At 36.7% G+C, this 18,736-nt stretch overlaps 2 protein-coding genes across 5 annotated transcripts in view; one reads left to right on the forward strand and one right to left on the reverse strand.

The window, feature by feature from the left end:
- BLTP3B (bridge-like lipid transfer protein family member 3B) overlaps window positions 1–5,566 on the reverse strand; it is a 68,718-nt gene extending 63,152 nt beyond the window's left edge. For both annotated transcript variants that reach the window (XM_026694251.2, XM_087968163.1), the window contains exons 1-2: window positions 5,364–5,566; window positions 1,120–1,282 (exon numbers count right to left, since the gene is read on the reverse strand). In XM_026694251.2, the coding sequence (XP_026550036.1) occupies window positions 1,120–1,282; window positions 5,364–5,407 (207 nt within the window). In that variant the 5' untranslated portion in view covers window positions 5,408–5,566. The remainder of the gene's footprint in view (window positions 1–1,119; window positions 1,283–5,363) is intronic.
- Window positions 5,567–8,943: 3,377 nt separating this feature from the next.
- On the forward strand, window positions 8,944–17,760 carry ACTR6 (actin related protein 6). Of its 3 annotated transcripts, none has more exons than XM_026694262.2 (11): window positions 8,944–9,026; window positions 9,784–9,901; window positions 10,149–10,217; window positions 10,664–10,787; window positions 10,886–11,021; window positions 11,105–11,161; window positions 12,558–12,656; window positions 13,215–13,290; window positions 13,457–13,628; window positions 15,552–15,690; window positions 17,205–17,760. In XM_026694262.2, exons 1-11 carry the CDS (start codon window positions 8,959–8,961, stop codon window positions 17,332–17,334), a joined length of 1,188 nt encoding a protein of 395 aa, XP_026550047.1. In that variant the 5' UTR covers window positions 8,944–8,958; the 3' UTR covers window positions 17,335–17,760. The 3 variants fall into 3 exon arrangements, with proteins under 3 accessions (XP_026550047.1, XP_026550056.1, XP_087824290.1); XM_026694271.2 differs by having other exon boundaries at window positions 10,717–10,787; XM_087968164.1 differs by lacking the exon at window positions 12,558–12,656.
- The last annotated feature ends 976 nt before the right edge of the window (window positions 17,761–18,736 follow it).

Here is an 18,736-nt window from a genome sequence, read left to right on the forward strand (position 1 = left end):
CCAATGAGGGAGATCATGGCCACTTCCTCTCTTGTAAGACAAGTTGTTTCCTTCTCTGTTCTTCCCTGCGTATCCTAGGACAGGGTCACCAACCTTTTGGACCTCAGGGATCACCAAACTCATAATTTTAAATCCCAGGGACCACTAACCGATTCTGTGGGCGTGGCCTAATTTGTGGGTGTGGCTTGGTGGTCATGTGACTGGCTGGGCATGGTTTGTATGTAAATATTATAAATATTTATATAAATATTGAATTTTTTATAAAAAAAGAGTAACTTTTACCCAAAATCAGGCAAAGGAGGCAGATTGAGTTGCTCACGGAATCACAGATTCATTCAGAGATCTATCTGCCATTGGCTAGCTCAGTCTGTCACATAAAATTTGCTTGCAAGCAAACTCACAAAATTAACTCACAACACACCATGCATGTAAATATTGAATTTTTTATAAAGAGCAACTTTTACCCAAAATCAGGCAAAGCAAGCAGGCAGATTGAGTTGCTCATAGAATCACAGATTCATTCAGAGATCTATCTCTGCCATCGGCTAGCTCAGTCTGTCACATAAAATTTGCTTGCAAGCCATGAAGGGCTTTAAAGGTGACAACTAGCACCTTGAATTGCACCCGGAAGCAAATCAGCAACCAAAGCAGCTCCTGCAGGAGAGGTGACACATGTGCCTCCTGGAGTCTACACAAAACCATACAGGCCGCTGCATTTTGCACCAAATGGAGCTCCCGGATGCTCTTTAAGGACAGCCCCATGTAGAGCGCGTTGCAATAATCAAGACGGGAAGTGACTAGGACATGAGTGACTGTGAGTAGGGACCATTGGTCCTGGAAAGGGTGTAATTGGTGCGCAACCTGCAGTTGCGCAAAGACCCTCTTGGGCAATGACTGCCACCTGCTCTTCGAGCAGGAGTCGTGAGTCCAGGAAAACCCCTAGATTACGCACCGTGTCTGTTTGGGATAGTATCACCTCATCCAAGACCAAAGGCGGCAATTCTCCCTGAGCCACTCGGTCTTGCAAGGGTTTAATTTCAAATAATGGATTCAAATATTTTAAGAGCAACATGAATAAAAATTGTCCAAATTTCTTAACTGAAATAGTAATTTACTCACCCTAATAGAAGCTTTATTACAAAATACTTTGTTAATGGCAAGCCAAGTGGGAAGGTCTAGCATATTCTGAAGTACTTCTTCATCAAACTCTATATTGGTTACCTGACCTTCACCTTTCAATGTACTCAAGTTGATTTTATCAGGTGATAGATTTTTGGTGAACCTAAAAACAAACATACATAGACACCAAAGTTACTTCCCTAAATAATTTACAGAACTGAAAATTCATGTAAACAAACAAACAAATGAATACTATAAAAAGTGTTCTGAAAAAGTATTGAAAATATCAATTATGAGAATTATTAAACATTTACTTTAGCATTTTAAATGGATAAACATTTCAAAACAATTTCAACTAATACTAATTAATGATTTTTTTTGTTGCACATAGAAAATCCTTTAATTATTTTTTATTATTTTATTATGAACAATGAATGAAGATCAAATCATAAAACAAGTATCTGAAAAAGAATGGACAGAAAGCTGAAGACAGAGATAGCAATAACACTTAGAGTTATATACTTCACAGTGCTTTACAACCCTCTCTAAGCGGTTATTGAGTTGCAGTGGCGCAGGTTAGAATCCAGTACTGCAGGCTACTTCTGCTGACTGCCAGCTGCTAGCAGCTTGGCAGCTTGTCTCATCGGCTCAAAGTTGACTCAGCCTTCCATCCTTCCAAGGTTGGTAAAATGAGGACCCAGATTGTGGGGAGCAATATGCTGACTCTGTAAAACCACTTAGAGGGGCTGTAAAGCACTGTGAAGCGGTATATAAGTCTAAGTGCTATTGCTACAGAGTCAGCATATTTGCCCCCCACAATCTGGGTCTTCATTTTACTGACCTTGGAAGGATGGAAGGCTGAGTCAACCTTGAGCCGATGAGACTTAAGCTGCCAAACTGCTAGCAGCTGGCAGTCAGCAGAAGTAGCCTGCAGTACTGGATTCTAACCTCTGAAAGGATGGAAGGCTGAGTCCACCTTGAGCCAGTGCGAAATGAACTGCTGAACTGCTGCAGAATTAGCCTGCAGTATTTCATTCTAACCATTGTGCCACCACAGCTCATGTTTGGATGGAACTGATATGATTTTTAAGATGAGCAAATTGAGAAGTTTAATGAATAAAAATATATATGAATGAGTGAAGGAACGGCGAAAACCAGAGTTTGCAAGGATAGAAAGTATTAACAGATACTTGTTGATATGTTTAATAGTGTTGTATGAAACTATATTTAATTAAATTTCTTTTTAATTGCCATCTTTAATTTCTTCTGCTCACTTCTTATCACTCATTGTCTACATTTTCCTGGTTAATCAGAAATAGCATGTATTTGTATACTGTATTGGCCAGAAGAAAATAAGCTACAGTAATTCAAGTGGGCTACTTGAACAAAAAGCACTTTCTGAATTAAATGTTATTAGATTTTCTGTCAACATCTAGTCGAAAAAAATAATAAAAATTCTTAATCATTGAATGACAGATGCTTCCAAAAGGTGTTTAAAATATTCATCTTCGATTATCAAACATAAACATCTTCCATTGATCTTTATATCAGTCCTTTCAGTTTTTCATTTCTCCATTTTGAACAGTTGCAGATCAGTAATTTGGGAAATTCAATAATAGTTTAGTTATATCCAGTTATATAGTTATAAAGATCATGCTTGTCTTTTCCTTGATTGCCATCATTGCAAATCTTTAGGTCAATGTATATGGTTGCCCATCTCACAAATGTGATTCTAAGTAGATGACATGGTTTAAAATAATTTAAATAGAATGTCTTTGTTATATTTGAGCAGATACATATCTGTACTGTTACACTTTTAAGTAGAGCATGTTGATGGAAAAGATGAAAATAATTCCACATTTTAAAATTAAATGCCACATAAACTATAGAATTCTGCACAAGAGAATCAGAGTGTGAAAATGTGGGGAATAAGACTTGCCCGAGAAATAAACTCAAAAATCATTCTTGGATATCAAGAGATTTTGAAGATGGAAATAGTTAGGCTAACTCTAAATGAAAGAGTACTGAGTATGTTGTGTGAAAAGTCCTCACTTGAGGGGAATTGACATTTTGACCTTATCACGACCTTATCAAGTAAATTTATGACAATTCCCTTAACTACCTTGAAACCTAAAGGTCAGTAGTCACACCATTTTTGGAACTGCCTGATTTCACTATGGAAATCATGATGTAAGAGTATCTGCATAATCCTTAGCATAAGAACACATATTACTTTTTATTAAGGGTCATCATTTAACCTGCAAGCCAGTAAAGCAACATAAAACATTTCAATAGTGTTCACTTCATTATTTAAATAATTGTTCACAGGAAAAAACCAGAATGAACAAAAATCATCACATCCAGTTCCTTGGATCTTGCAGAATGCTCCACTAAATTCATATGATCTAATTCTAGTCTAAAATACTCAGAATGACAAAGACAATGAAGTACACCACGTAAAGGGGTATTTGAAACAAACACAGAAGCAAAACATTTTAAACAGTTTTGTCTTAAACACAGTAAAAAAATAGCTTCTTCATAATTACATATAATTAGTTCAAAATTTCAGTGTTTTCTTTTTATTAAAAATGCGCCTTAAACTACTGTTGTTTTGGATTATAGTTTTAAAAGAATGTCATTTTAAAAGTGTGAGTTGAAAACAATTTAATAAAGTACTATGCATTTATTTTTGCTATGTGTCTTTAGGTGTACAATACACCACACCAAACTCATAATTCATGGGGAAAAGACATTTGATCATCTTGGAATTGCTTCAGTCTAACAAAGGCATGCATACTTAGGAAATAATCATGACAATTATTGTTTATATAATTTTTATTGATATTTCACATTCCTTTATCAAAAAATCTGATGCATTCAGGAAAAACTGTCTGAAGTCAGTCAGAAATGGAAAAATATTTTATTATTTTCTCCAGATGTTTAGTTTATATGAACCCATCAAAATATTGACTATTAATATGATTTCACTATTGTCAGTAAAATAGACCATTCTTTCCATGTTACGCCACACAAATCATTCTTCAGTTTTCTCTAACTTTACCAGTTATTCTTTCTACAAAAGAAGAGTCTCTCTGAATTCCATGAGGTTTATTTTTAAGCAGATATACAGGATTCTATTCTACACTAACAGCATATTCAAAACTTTCATCTTGAGTTTTTCAGTCAAGAAACTGACTGAAAAACCAAACCAAGACAAAAGTACAAATCAGTTGACCAAATGTAAAAATACTTAGTTCTTATTAATAAATTTCGTTAGGTTTGCAGAAACAGCTATATAATTGTACATCCCACTCCCACTGTTCCTAGCATTTCGAAAAGCACCATCAAATTACCTCACTATCATGTCCACTTCTGAATCATGTTATACTACTGTAAAGAGATATTGCTCAGTTAACACCTACACTGAGATGGACAGCACATAAAACTAATAAACATAATCGCTTCAAATGCCTAGCCAGCATAAAAGATTTATAAAAACTGTTCAGCAATTATCCTCCTTTCGGCTACAACTAAGGGAACAAGGAGGGAGCGCAGTGCTGAATCACAACCCATAGCAGGCATCGCATTTTCCAGCAGGCTAGCTAGCGGTCATCTCAACATAATCCTGGCATCTCCAGACTGGTCTTTAAGAGACAATATTCACGGTGACATCAGCTAAGTCGCCGCTTGCTCCTCCTACAAACAACGTGTCAAGTATAATTTACGATCCACCCACTCTCCCCCGTACACTTTCCTGGACCCACGGTGTTCTAAAGACTGTTCAATTGCGGCGCCCCGTCGCACTGGCAGGTTACGGATATATAACTCGGACATCCAAGCTTTATCTCAACCTCCTCTCTGCACCGGTAGAAGGAGCCGCGAAGGCCTTCTAGAGTGCGGCAAGAAAAGCCCCGGGTGGGTACTTTTATGGAAAGGCATCTCCCCCGCCCTCAGGATTACTCTCCTCAGCTGTCTGGTACCAAGCGCCATTGCTGTCGCCCCCGCGAATTCAAAACCAGCGTTGTATTTTCTAGCACTCCCAAAGCCACCAAGAAACAAACGAAGAGCGTCCCCGGCAGGGCCCCTTCAGACGTTTTCCAGGACTTAGAACCTCGCGACTTAAGAAAATGGATGCTTCCCTTCCGCTTCTTCCGTTGCCAAGTCGTCCTGCCAAGCGCTGAGGGGGAGGGGGAGAGAACACTGAAATCCGCCCCTTTCTGAGGAAAAGCGCCCAGGGTACCGACCTGGAAAGGTGCTTGAGGATCTGCTTTTTGATAATGCCCGCCATGGTCCGCGTTCGCGTGTCAACTCGTCGCCCGGTTCTTCAGGGAAAGCAAAAAGCGGTGATTGCTTGGCCCATCCCCTTGCGGGACTCCTCCATCCCCGAGAGAAGCAGCGCAGCCGCTTTCGCTGACGCTCTTCTCGGCCCCGCCGCCACCTTGATTGCGGTAGAGCCAGCTGACAGGCTGAGCTTAATGGGGCGGGGATAAGGGAGGCGCGAGAGGTGGGCGCGCCGCCCGTTTCTTGGCTGCCGCTTCTGGCTTCGAGCAGGGGCGCGAGGAGTTGTGTCTCGCGCGCCTTTCTTGCAGTGACTTGAATGAATTCACAAGCGTTGCGGCGCGAGCCATGCAATCCCGATTCACCCTGCTCACAATTGCATACGCATAGGCGCCGCTAAAGTTAAAACCGGAGGTGTTTCCCTATATAAGTACTCTTAGTCTGCAAAATTCCGGAAAATATCGGAAAGGATTCTTAGACAATGTACAATTATCGCTACGGGGATCGTTCAATACACATAGTCTTAGATTTACACTTCGTGTAGTGACCATTCAAAGTATAACGGCACTGAAAAAAGTGACATGACAGGTTTTCACAGTTACAAACTTTATAGTGATCAGTGATCAAAATTCAGATGCTTAGTAACTGGTTCATACTTATGACAATTGCTGTGTCCCAAGCTCATGTGATTATCTTTTGCACCCTTTTGGCATGCAAAGTCAATCGGAAACCAGATTCATTTAACAACCAGGTTACTAACTTATTAAGTGCTGTGGTTCATTTAACTGTGGCAAGAAAGGTCATCATATGGGGGCAAAACTCTTAACAAATTTCTCACTTAGCCTCAATTGTGGTAGTAAGTCAAGGGCTATATAAGTTTTATGATTAAACCTAGCTACCTTTTTAAAAATGTCCCAAAATACAAAGCTGTTCTTTAGGGCATCCTAAGCCTAGATTTTTTTTAAAAAAACTAATCTTTCTTCAAACACAGAACACTTCTATTACAGAAATACAAATAATAATTTGCATTCATAGTAAGAGACTTAAAGGGAGATGTGGAAAATATATTTCTGATGCCTTCATTGACCTTTAAGAACATATACAGTTTATGAAATGATTGAGCCTCAGTGAGCAATGGTTAGAGTGCAGTACTGCAGACTACTTCTGCTGACTGTCGGCTGCCTGCAATTTGGCAGTTCATATCCCACCAGGCTCAAGGTTGACCCAACCTTCCACCCTTCCGAGGTAGGTAAAACGAGGACCCAGATTGTTGGTGGAAATATGCTGATTCTGTAAACCGCTTAGAGAGGGCTGTAAAGCAACATATAAGTCTAAGTGCTATTGCTATTACTGATTCAGCCATGAATTTGACTTGATAAATAAAATTTGCACTGGAAATGTTTAAACTCGAATTTAAATCCACATTTAACAAATTCAGGACTGTATCATATATATAGGTAAAAATAAACACAAAGTAGAATTGAATTAAGTTAACCCTGTTAAACTAAAAAGTACATACACTTTTTACAAAAGTGTTGCTATAATTTCAGGAAAGAATAAGTTTTTATTTATTATTTTACAAGTACATGTTTATAAGATACAGTAGTGGAGTATAGTTAGGAAGGGTGGAAAGGATAAGCAATAGTATATTGTGAGCCATCTAGAGCAGGGGTGGGCAAACTATGGCCCGCGGGCCACATCCGGCCCGTTGGCCTGTCCAATCCGGCCCGCCCCTGAAAAAAATTGCTGGGCGTGGCGTATTGCCCTGTGCCGCATGGCCCCCAAAGCTGCAAAACAGTGCGGAGCGATCTAGGGGTAGGAAAGAAATTTTTTTGCAAAGGTCTCGGCTGGGAGTTCGAAATCACCTTCGAGTGCGACCTCTCCGAAGGTGAGTCCCCGCCGATCCCCCTTTTTTTCCGGGCTTCCAGGCTTAAACTTTGCAAAGGCAAAGCTTGCAGGCTGAAGCGTCTTCCCGCCGAGGAGCGGGAAGGGTTCCGCCCGGTGGGCGGGCGGGCTGCTTGGAGCGGGCTGCTTGGAGCCACCTAAAGCTAGGCCGCTGCTGGTGGAGCCTTGCCCTGCCTTGGTGCCCGTTTCCTGGCTCGGCGGTCCTGCTCGGGCGGCACTTTAAAAGCCTGCTCCCAGCACCCGAGCAACTTCCCAGCAACTTTCGGCTTCCTTTTAACTCGCGGGCGCCGCACCTGGCCCCGAGCCGCGCGGCGGAGGGAAGCCCGGCGGGCGGGCGGGCTGCTTGGAGGAGGTGACCCGGCGGTGCTCCGGCAGCAGCAACAGGCAGTTCCGCCGGGCTCCGCTCAGCTGTCTGGCTGGGGCTGTCAGGAGTTGCTACCGCCGGCGCAGCTCGCGCGGCTCCAGTCCTGCGTTGCCTTGGGAAGGAAAAGGCAAAACCAGGAGCCGCTGAGCCTGAGCCTATGGTGCCGCTGCTGCCGTTGCAAAGCACCACCGCGGCTCTTCCTTTTGCCTTTCCCTTCCCGAGGCAACGGGACTGGAGCTGCGCGGAGCCGCGCCAGCGGTAGCAACTCCTGACTCAGGGGCCTCCGAGGGGAGGGGAAGGAGGAGAAAAGAGTGGGGGGCGATTCCCAAAAAATCTTGTGCTGACCCGGCCCGTCTGTCAAATTTTAAAAGTCAATGCGGCTCCCGAGCCAAAAAGTTTGCCCACCCCTGATCTAGAGTCACACATGAAAGAAACATATAAATAATATCTGGCCCAAAGTCATCCAGCTAGTTACCTAAGATGGAACTAGAATACATGGTCTCCTAGTTACACCAAACTGGCTCTCTTACCATTCACTTAAGGTACTATAAGACCTTTCATACCCAATGTTTGGCTCAGAGATATTTTAGCTGAACTGTAAAAATAGCTGCTTAACACAACTGAAATTATTAAGAAGTGGACAAAGCTGTATATTGTAAACAGTATATTAAAAAGATACCATAAATAATGTGTGCAATATATATCACATTGAAATATAAACTCTAGACTCCAAATTCAGAATGTACCATAATTTCATTCTATATAAGATTTAAAGATATTAAGCTATTTTAGGTTGAAGCATATTCCTACAGTTTAACCATTTTTCTTTAGAGGGGATTAGAGATCTTTTTCAATAAAAGTATAGCAAACCTTTGCACCTGTAATATTCAATGCCAATTCAATGTGTTTTGAGTAAAGGTTTAGTTTGGTGAAGAACATTGTTTTTTAAATAAAATTATTACCCCTAGTAAGTCATACATTACAAATAACGAAAAACCGCTTGATATATTGCCGCGTCTTGTTTAAACGGACTAGTAGTTTCAACTCCACCCCGGAACTAAAAAAAAAAATGAACCCGGAAAGCTATAAATTAGAATAATAATTTTTATATGGATGTATCTCAGCTTTTTGGAGATTTTCGTATCTATATGGGTCTTTCCCCATTCGTGGGAACATATTGTAATAGTAGCTTACAATCAGGGAAGAGAAATTTCCTCGCCTGACGCGGAGGTTTTAGGGGTTTTTTTCCTAGGCAATGGGGCGGAGTCGAGGGATCTAGACATGAAAGAAAAATGGCGACGCTCGTGTTGGATAACGGCGCTTATAATGCCAAGATCGGGTACAGTCATGCTCATGTCAGGTGAGGTTGGTTTTTTCGCTCGAAACAGTTATGGAGAAAATGGAAGCCTGTGTTTAGAGACATTGTTTTAGACAATTAACGACTAATCTATGGAGTTTCTTACATGTTTCATATAAGGATGGATCAGGATGTATTGTTATCGCGAATGGAAGAGAAACATTCCCAAACTACGTTCTTTAACAAACGCCCAGATTTTTTTAAACTATGAAAACGTCATTTATTGAACTGTTCATTATAAAATGTTTTCCACTAAGGGGAATTTGGAAGAATCTGTTTTCTATTTACAGATGGATCAAGGATTTTTGCAAACAAATCTCATAGCATACTTCGTTTATTTGGAATCTTCTGATGCCCAGGAACTAATCCTCCAACTATCTAGATTATGGATAAATTGTCTGGGTGTAGTGCTCAAAATAAGTGTTAATAATATTTAAAATCCTGAATCTCCTTTAAGTTTCATTTGTGTTTTTAAGGGTTTTCTGGGAGTAAAATAATGGGGCTTTTTTGCAGAAAATATGCATAATTGGTTTGAGAAATCTTGAAAATATGACACTGAGAATTTGATTTAACTGTATGAAACTTTATTGTTTTGGTTGCAGACATTGGTTTGCTGTTTCCAACTCTAATAAAATATTTAACAATAGAGCATGAAGTGTTTTGATATTGACAGTATTTTATTTGCTTTGTTCACTTACAGATGACAGCTTGTTTAAATACATATTTAGGAATCAATTAGATTTTTTTCTCCTTCCCACAGTGTCATTCCCAATTGTCAGTTCAGATCAAAGACTGCTCGTTTGAAAACATTTACAGCTAACCAACTGGATGAAATTAAAGATCCATCTGGACTTTTTTATATTCTCCCTTTTCAGAAGGTAACTATAAACATGCCTCAATATATGTAATTTTTTAATTTGTTTTCCACTTAATTTTTTGAATAATTATAACTTCATCCTACATGGATGTTCATTCAACTGAATAGAGGAAAAGCAGTTACATTTTTGCCAAAATTTAATGAATTTTCATTTTGATTTCTTTTACTAATATAGTATATCCAACAAATATTGATTGAAAAATTGGAATTATGCAAGTGTCATTATTTTTTCTTTTTTTAAAAAATAGGGATACTTGGTTAATTGGGATGTTCAGAGACAAGTATGGGATTATCTTTTTGGAAAAGAAATGTATCAGGTAACTTGCATTTTTCTATACTTTGAATATAGAAGTAAGACTGCTGCAGAACACATTTAGATCATAGTACTTAAAACATTTGCTACAATAGTAATGATTGAAAACAAGTTTTGATTTGGATAATCTGTGGATACCATTCACTGTTTTAAAACTTCAAATGTGCTGTGTCCAAACATATACATTGTGGGTCATTGTGAGTATTCTTGATATTGAAAATGGAGTGCCAGTCGATAAATTATATTAATGTGGAAAATATACTTAAAATGGGTTGTTTATTCATTTTATTCAGCAATTTTGGGAGAGTCCTAGATACAATCTAAAACTTACTCAGAACAGTTTAATAATAAAATATAGCCTTAATATGAATTTTGAATTAATATCAGGAAGTTATGTCTGAAGTTTTATTTTAAAACTACTTCCAGTTCTTGAAATGTTTTCCTTTACAGGTAGATTTTGTTGATACTAATATAATCATCACAGAACCTTATTTCAACTTTAGCTCAATTCAGGAATCCATGAATGAAATATTATTTGAAGAATACCAATTCCAAGCAGTTCTCCGAGTAAATGGTGAGTGATATTCTCCACTATCCAGAAAATATATGATGCTCTTCATCCTGATATTGATTCAGCACATTTAAAAATTGCTATAATATGGTATATTTCAGCTGGAGCTCTTAGCGCCCATAGATACTTCCGAGATAACCCATCAGAATTGTGTTGTATTATTGTGGACAGTGGATATTCTTTTACACACATTGTGCCTTACTGCAGAAGTAAAAAGAAAAAAGAAGCAATAATAAGGTAAAACATTTAAGCATTCATAAAAAAAGGAAATTTTGTTTTAAAAATATGTGAAAATTTCAAGCTTTGTTTTTAATTTCCAGAATTAATGTTGGAGGAAAACTCTTAACCAATCATTTAAAGGAAATAATCTCTTACAGGTAAAGAATTTTTGTTGACAAAAGTATCTCATTGAACCCCATTCAAACAAATAATGATAGATTAAGCTTATCTTCTTTGGGAGAATTGCTACTTAAATAAATCACAGGGATCCTGTATTTCATACTGTACGTATCTGGATCTCAACAAACCTTTGACAGAATGTCTCCAGATATTCTCTTTAATAAAATGGTAAAATATGGGCTAGGTGATTCTGGCGTTAGATGGACTGAAATTGACTGAATGGCAATATCCAAAGATCTAGAAAATCTTGAGAAGTGGACTAAAATTAATAATTGAATTAACAGGGAGAAGTGTAAAATTCTGCACTTTGGTAGGAAAAAATGTATAGCACAAATATAGGTTGGAGGAGACCTGTCTTTGCCATAATACATGTGACAAAGATTCTGTTCTGTTGTTGTTATTAACCACTAGTTAAACATAAACCAGGAATGCAGTGCAGCTACTAAAAAGGCAAATGCTATCTTAAAGTATAGGTAGTCCTCATTTAGTAACTGTGTCATGTAGCAATCATTCTAGTTACAACAGTGATAAAAAAAACTTTATGACCAATCCTCACACTATGACCTTCACAGGTCTATAAAGCAAAGGAAAGCTGAAGTAAGATCATTAGCACAGTAATGGTTTCACTTAGTAACCACTTAACAACCAAGTTTCTGGTCTCAATTGTGTTTGCTAACAAGGGTCACATGTACATTAAACTGGAGAAAAGTCCAGACCATGGGAGTAATTGTTCTATTCTGCACAAATCAGATCCCATTTACAAAATTGAACTCAAATGTGGTCACTACAGATCAAAAATGGACGCTGGCAAAGTAAATTCAGGGAGTACGAAAACCCTAGAAAAAGATGTTAAATTATCTGGTTATGTTTAGTCTACCAAAAAGATGGCAGTCTTCAAATATATGAAGATCTTGCATAGAAGAAAATGTGGGAGTTATTTTCTGTTGTTCCTAAGAGCAAAACCAAAACCAATAGCTAAAATTATAAGAAAGGAGATACAGCGCTGAGCAGGTGATTGGAATAGATGACTTCTAAAACTGTTTCAAGCTCTCTGATTATCTACCTATGAACTCATTGTATCAATCTTGGAAAGGAAATGCCATGTTCTTCAGATTCAAGGAGCTATGAAGTTTAGTAGGTTTGCCCAACAAATCCTTAACCAGAACTTACTGTAATGATTATAATTTTAATTCCTCAATTTACCATTAATTTTAGTAGCATACCTAAATCTGTAGAACATTTAATGTTTTTTTTTCTATAATCTTGCAGTGGACTACAAAATACAAAGTTAAGTAAATTTCTTTCAGCACTTATAATAAACTGGCAAAGAAACAGAATAAATAACTTTTTTAAAATGTATTGTAATTTTTCTAGGCAGCTCCATGTTATGGATGAAACTCATGTGATTAATCAAGTGAAAGAAGATGTATGTTATGTTTCACAAGACTTTTTCAAGGATATGGAGATTGCCAAGTATGGTCTTTTTAAATATATTGGTTAAGCATTTCTTATTTTATTAAAGTTTAGAAATTTAGGGCTTGATCCTAAAAAAAAGCATGCTACCTGGCTAGGCTGATATTTTGGTAATTAAAAAGATACTCTTTGAGCATGTATGGAATATTTTATCTTCTGTGCCACATCATATATATATATTGAAGGAGAGACAAAGATCTTTGAGAAGACTTTGGATTAGGATTTCAGTTTGTGATCTAATCCATGGGAGGAGAGAGATGTCATTTTCTAGTCCACTTTAAATAGACATTTTGCCCATAAAGGCGACCTAAAATATTATAAATAGAAGAAATAATGATGTTCAAAACCAAAGATGTGCTACACATTTTTTCTACCTGCATTATTTATCTAATAATAATTTTAAAAGCCCATTTCATTCTTCAAGAGTATTCAAGTTACTATACATTATATTAAAATATAAAAATTGCTGTGGAATTTTTATATTTTAATAGAAAATTAAAATCATTTTGAGAAACTTTAAGAAATTACTTAATGCATTCTCAATGAATTCTGTTCCAGGTTGAAAGAAGAAAATACAGTGATGTTGGACTATGTCTTACCAGACTTCAGCACAATAAAAAAAGGATTTTGTAAGGTAATAAAATCATTATAACTGTGTTTAAAGTTTTCAGTGTGTGCAAGTAAATGACAAACATTTGTCAATTTGTTGTATGTTGTGTTTGCATATTAAATACAGTTGTCGAATGACACTTAATGAAATATAGACTTTACCACTATGTGTTTATAATTGTTTAATGTAGCCAAGAGAAGAAATGGTGTTAAGTGGAAAATACAAAACTGGTGAACAAATACTTCGTCTTACAAATGAGCGATTTGCAGTTCCAGAAATACTCTTCCATCCTTCAGATATTGGCATTCAAGAAATGGGAATTCCTGAAGCCATTGTTTATTCAATTCAGAATTTGCCAGAAGGTACATTTATTAAAATGGTGTTGCATTCTCAAGGATGCATCTGTGCAGTATGCCTACAACATTTTATTTTGCTTAAGTAGCTTACAGTTTTAAAGGCAATGGCTTCATTGTCTACAACTATTTTAATATTGATATTTGCAATAATTATATGTAGTTTTCAATCAATGATCACTCATTCAGTGGCCATTTGAAGTTACAATGGCACCAAAAAGTAATACTTTGAACTGGTCCTCAGGATTCTGATCCAGTTCTACAGAGGAATGATTGAGTCTGTCATCTGCACCACTATAACTGTCTGGTTTGGTTCTGCAATCCAACAGGACAGACACAGACTTCAGAGAGTAATTAGGACTGCAGAAAAAACAATTACTACCAACCTGTATACTGCACGAGTCAAAAAGAGGGCTGTGAAAATATTTACAGACCCCTCACATTCCGGACATAAACTGTTTCAACTCCTTCCCTCAAAATGACACTATAGAGCATTGCACATCAGAACAACTAGACACAAGGGAAGTTTTTCCCCAAAAGCCATCACTCTGCTAAACAAATAATTCCCTCAACCCTGTTCAACTATTACAAAGTCTACACTACTATTACTGTTAATCTTGTCATCACTCCTTACCACCTATCTCCTCCCACTTGTGACTATGACTGTAACTTTGCCGCTTATATACTTACGATTTATATTGACTGTTTCCTAGTATGATTGATTGTTTATTGTACCCTATGACTATCATTAAGTGGCGTACCTTATGATTCTAGACTCCTGACGAATATATCTTTTATGTATACTGAGAGTATTTACACCAAGACAAATTCCTTGTGTGTCCAATCACACTTGGCCAATAAAGTAATTCTATTCTATTCTGACTGTCCCAGGAACCTCATAATCATGCAATCATGAACTGAATGCTTGGTAACCAGCTCACACTACAATAGTTGTAGCATCCCACAACATTGCCAATTGTGACCTTTCCTGTCAGGTTCCCACACTCAAATCAAAGGGGAAGCTTGTAGGGAAAGTTGCAGGTCATTCACATTCCAGTGGCTTTTTCTCCTGAGGAGCCTTACTGTGGTCCCTGAACACACTCCTCCCAACCACCACCAACATACTCTCTCACACACTTTCCTATTTGCAGCATCACACTCAACAATGGTTGCCAACTCATCCTTACACACTTGGCTGCAGCCACACCCAGCCCCTACTATGTCCATGCCATGCTTCAATAGCCATTGTGCACATTTCCCTAGGCAGCAGCCATGCCTCAGACTGCATGACAGCCACCATGCATTTTCCCCTATCCAGCTGTAACCACTTACCTGTCTATCAGCCTACTTGTGATCCACTTGGGACTTGCAACTTTCTGCTAGCTTCTCTATTGTCTTTGTGTGTGTGTGTACTTATTTGTATTGGAAACTGATAGGAAGTTGCAAGAGGCCCTCACTTAATGATCTGTAGTTCTCATTTAACAAAGTCAATGATCTAAGCTATGTGGTCATGTGACATCACACTTTTCAACTGCATTGCTTAGTGACAAAAATTCCGTTTCCAGTTGTCATTGTAACCCTAAGACTACCTGCATTTATATTAAGGATGCTACATCTATAAAATTTGTAGTAGATAAATGTAGAAACCAATATATATTTACTCTATAAACATAGCTTCTGGTATTCAAGAACTCTTGCTCTGATTTTCCTGGTATCAAATTTTAACAGGAGAACCATATTTGTTCCTGCTACACTTACAGAAAACTCCATAATGTCAGCAATAATCCCTTTTTTTATTTTAATTTTTTTTAAAAAGACATCTGAATTATTTCTACCTCTCAGGCAAATTTAAACTAGCAATTGTTCTTTTTACCATAAAACCAAGCAAATTAATTCAGATTATTAAATTATCTTAATCTGATTTGTCCACAGAAATGCAGCCTCATTTCTTCAAGAATATTGTTTTAACTGGTGGGAATTCTCTATTCCCTGGCTTTAGAGATCGTGTTTATTCTGAGGTTCGATGCCTCACTCCAACAGATTATGAAGTTTCAGTTTTTCTACCAGAGAAGTAAGTAGTCTTCAATTTACAAATAGAGCTTCTTAATTTTAAAATATGATTTTTTTCAATTTTTATATTAAAATTTCTAATATTAATTTAGGAATGAATGTATCCTGGTTATTTCTGGCATTGTTGGCTATATACATGTGTACTCACCATTTTATTCCTTTATGTATAAACGGTGTTATGCCACCTATAAAAAAGAAGTAGAAGTAGGGAGTAAAACATTAACATAGAATGCAGTATAATAAAAAAGGAAAGAAAGACTAAAATTATTCCTTATGTTTCTATATATCTTCCTGTCCTTACAAATCATTCTTGCTTCCACAATATCCATATAGTATTTTACATATTGCCTTTTCTTCCTAAAATTTCTCACCTCTTTTTCAGTCTCTCATCTGTTTTGTCTACCCGTGGTTTTCCCAGTCTTCCCTTTTTGCTCAACTTATTTATTTAGTAGTCTTATTTTTTTTTAATCTATCTGTCTGTCTATCAAATTTATTTGCTGTCTGTCTCACAGTTAAAGGCAACGCTGAGCAGCTGACAAGATAAACACACAAACATCTGACAATTGTAAATAAAATAACAACATTACAAAAACTAAAACAAGCTAAAAAAGCAAGGCTTTGGAGGGAAGAGGTAGGGGTGCCTTCTCTATTAATGCACCAACCACTCCACCAACAGCTTCTCCTCATGACCCCATGTCAGTTGGCATAGCCAGATTTTAAAGCTTTTACTAAAAACTAAAAGAGAGAAGACTGTTCTTACATCCTGTGGCAAGAGGTTCCTATTTTTTGTATTGTGATTATGTTTTCATTAATGTTTCGTATATAAATCAAGGACCCCCAACCGACTTCTTTCATATTGATGACTCACTTTGTATTCATTTATACTTGATACTTTCTCTTTGAAGGCAAAGGTATTAAACTGTAGTGTCAAATGTTTTAATAGAGAAATAGAATCAAAATTGGAAGGGACCATTCAAGTTATTGAATTTAGAACATACTTAATGTAGCAATCCAGTTTCATTTATCTGAGACTGGTTTATTTTAAAATAAACCATTCCCATGCCATTGAAAGTTTATGATTTTCCTGGTATACCCAGCTCTCACTTCTATATGTATAGGAAATCAGAAAAAGCACACATACATCCATTTTTGTTTCTTCCAATGAAGATTCATCCCTCACAACAAACCTTATATTGTTCATGACATTTCTAAGCAAATATATAACTTAAAACTTCTCCATCCATTTAATAAATATTCTATCAAGGTACACAATTTCATATGCTTGCTCTGGTTTTCTGGTTTTATCTGCTCATATGGGTAGTTATAACTTGTAATCATTCAGTTCATTTCCACTGTGGAATACAGCTAAATTAATCATAACTGATTTGGTCTTCAGTACATTCATTGTACATGCATTATTCAAGTAATGTTTCCTAGTATGGCTAATGTAAATTAATATTAATTCATAATTTTATATAGCTTGATTTTTAAAAGGCTGTTTTTATTTATTTTCAGTTCTATTACTTATTCCTGGGAAGGTGGAAAGTTGATTTCTGAAAATGATGATTTCGAAGATATGGTAGTAACAAGAGAAGACTATGAAGAAAACGGGCATAGCATATGTGAAGAAAAATTTGATATTTAAATAGATTATTTCCATATAAGTGTTGTATAGATTGTCCATTGTAGTGGCAAGATGTCTTAAGCTGGTGCTGTTTTCTAGAATAACCAATATTGATGAACTGATTATATATGTGTGTGTACTTATTTGTGTACATAAGTATAATGTATACTTACATATATATGTGTTAAGTGTATATATTGGTTATTACTGATCACTGAATTTATGGTAAATATAGGAATTCTAATGAAAATAACTACAAATAATTCCTTAAAGGAAGTAAGTTAATATATCAGAATATTTTGTGGCAGAGATGACTTACAAATTTTTAAATGTACAGTACATATGAAACATTTAGATTTTAGAAAGATAATTATAATTCAAATGTAAGAAAGCTAGTTCATCTTTTTAAAAATATTTAATCTTGATCAATTTAATAAATGGGCAATTTTATCCAGAAGTCCTTTTTATTAGATCTGGTGGAAGAGAAGGGCAGCAGCTACTAAGCTGAAGACAAAAGTAACATACTGCTGTGTCAGATCTCTTAATAGAGAAATATTCCAAGGAATCAAAATTGTAAGGGGCCATTTAAGTTTTTGAACTTAGAGCCATGCTTAATATAGGGATTCATTTTCAATTCTCTCACACTGTCTAGCCTTCATATTAACAAAAGGCAAAGATTGGACAGCCAATCTTTGTGTGTGAGATCATAAGATGACTCCTGTCCTGGGTACAGGTTGGATTATAAAACATCCAAGGTAACTCTCAACTTTTCAGACCCCGCTATGATTTTACTTCTGAGGAAGGTTTTCCTAACATTCAGTTGAAATCTGTCTTTTTGTAACTTAAATCCATACGCTCTTCTATGGAGTTTAATAGAAAAGTGCTATAACATACAGGGTATAAATACCTAACTCCATGAATGTCTCCTTATAGAATTTAATTTGTAGTCTTCATTGCTGTTCTATAAATTTGTGGTAATTTCTCCAAATCCTTTACAAAGTGAGTTCAAATCTGAATATAGAAAAACAGTTGTGATAGGGACTGACAAAATTTTCAATGCCTGATGCATTTCAAATTGGACATTTGTTCCCACAATATTCAATGATGTACTCTACCAAGTATTCTGTTTTTCATACATAAGTTTAACTTATAATAGGAATAAATATGTATAATCTGACTCCTTTCGATGGTTGTGGATGCATGTAGCTGGAGTCAGGACATAAATTTTTCTCTTAGGAAGGGTGAAATGTCACTAGCCTCAAAAGATGGGTAATGTGCTGTCTTTTGAAGAGGCTGTATTCAATGACTTCTTTTCTCCAAAGTTACCTTTTGGATCAAGCTTCTACAGATGATAGGGAATTAATTAGATCTAAAATGAAATGGATCATGTGATCCCTTCCAATTCAGGCAGGCACATGAGAAA

Source organism: Notechis scutatus, chromosome 6 (assembly GCF_049901735.1).
Source record: "Notechis scutatus isolate UNSWTSFEM ecotype Mainland chromosome 6, rNotScu1.2, whole genome shotgun sequence".
In the NCBI taxonomy this organism is placed as follows: Eukaryota; Metazoa; Chordata; class Lepidosauria; order Squamata; family Elapidae; genus Notechis; species Notechis scutatus.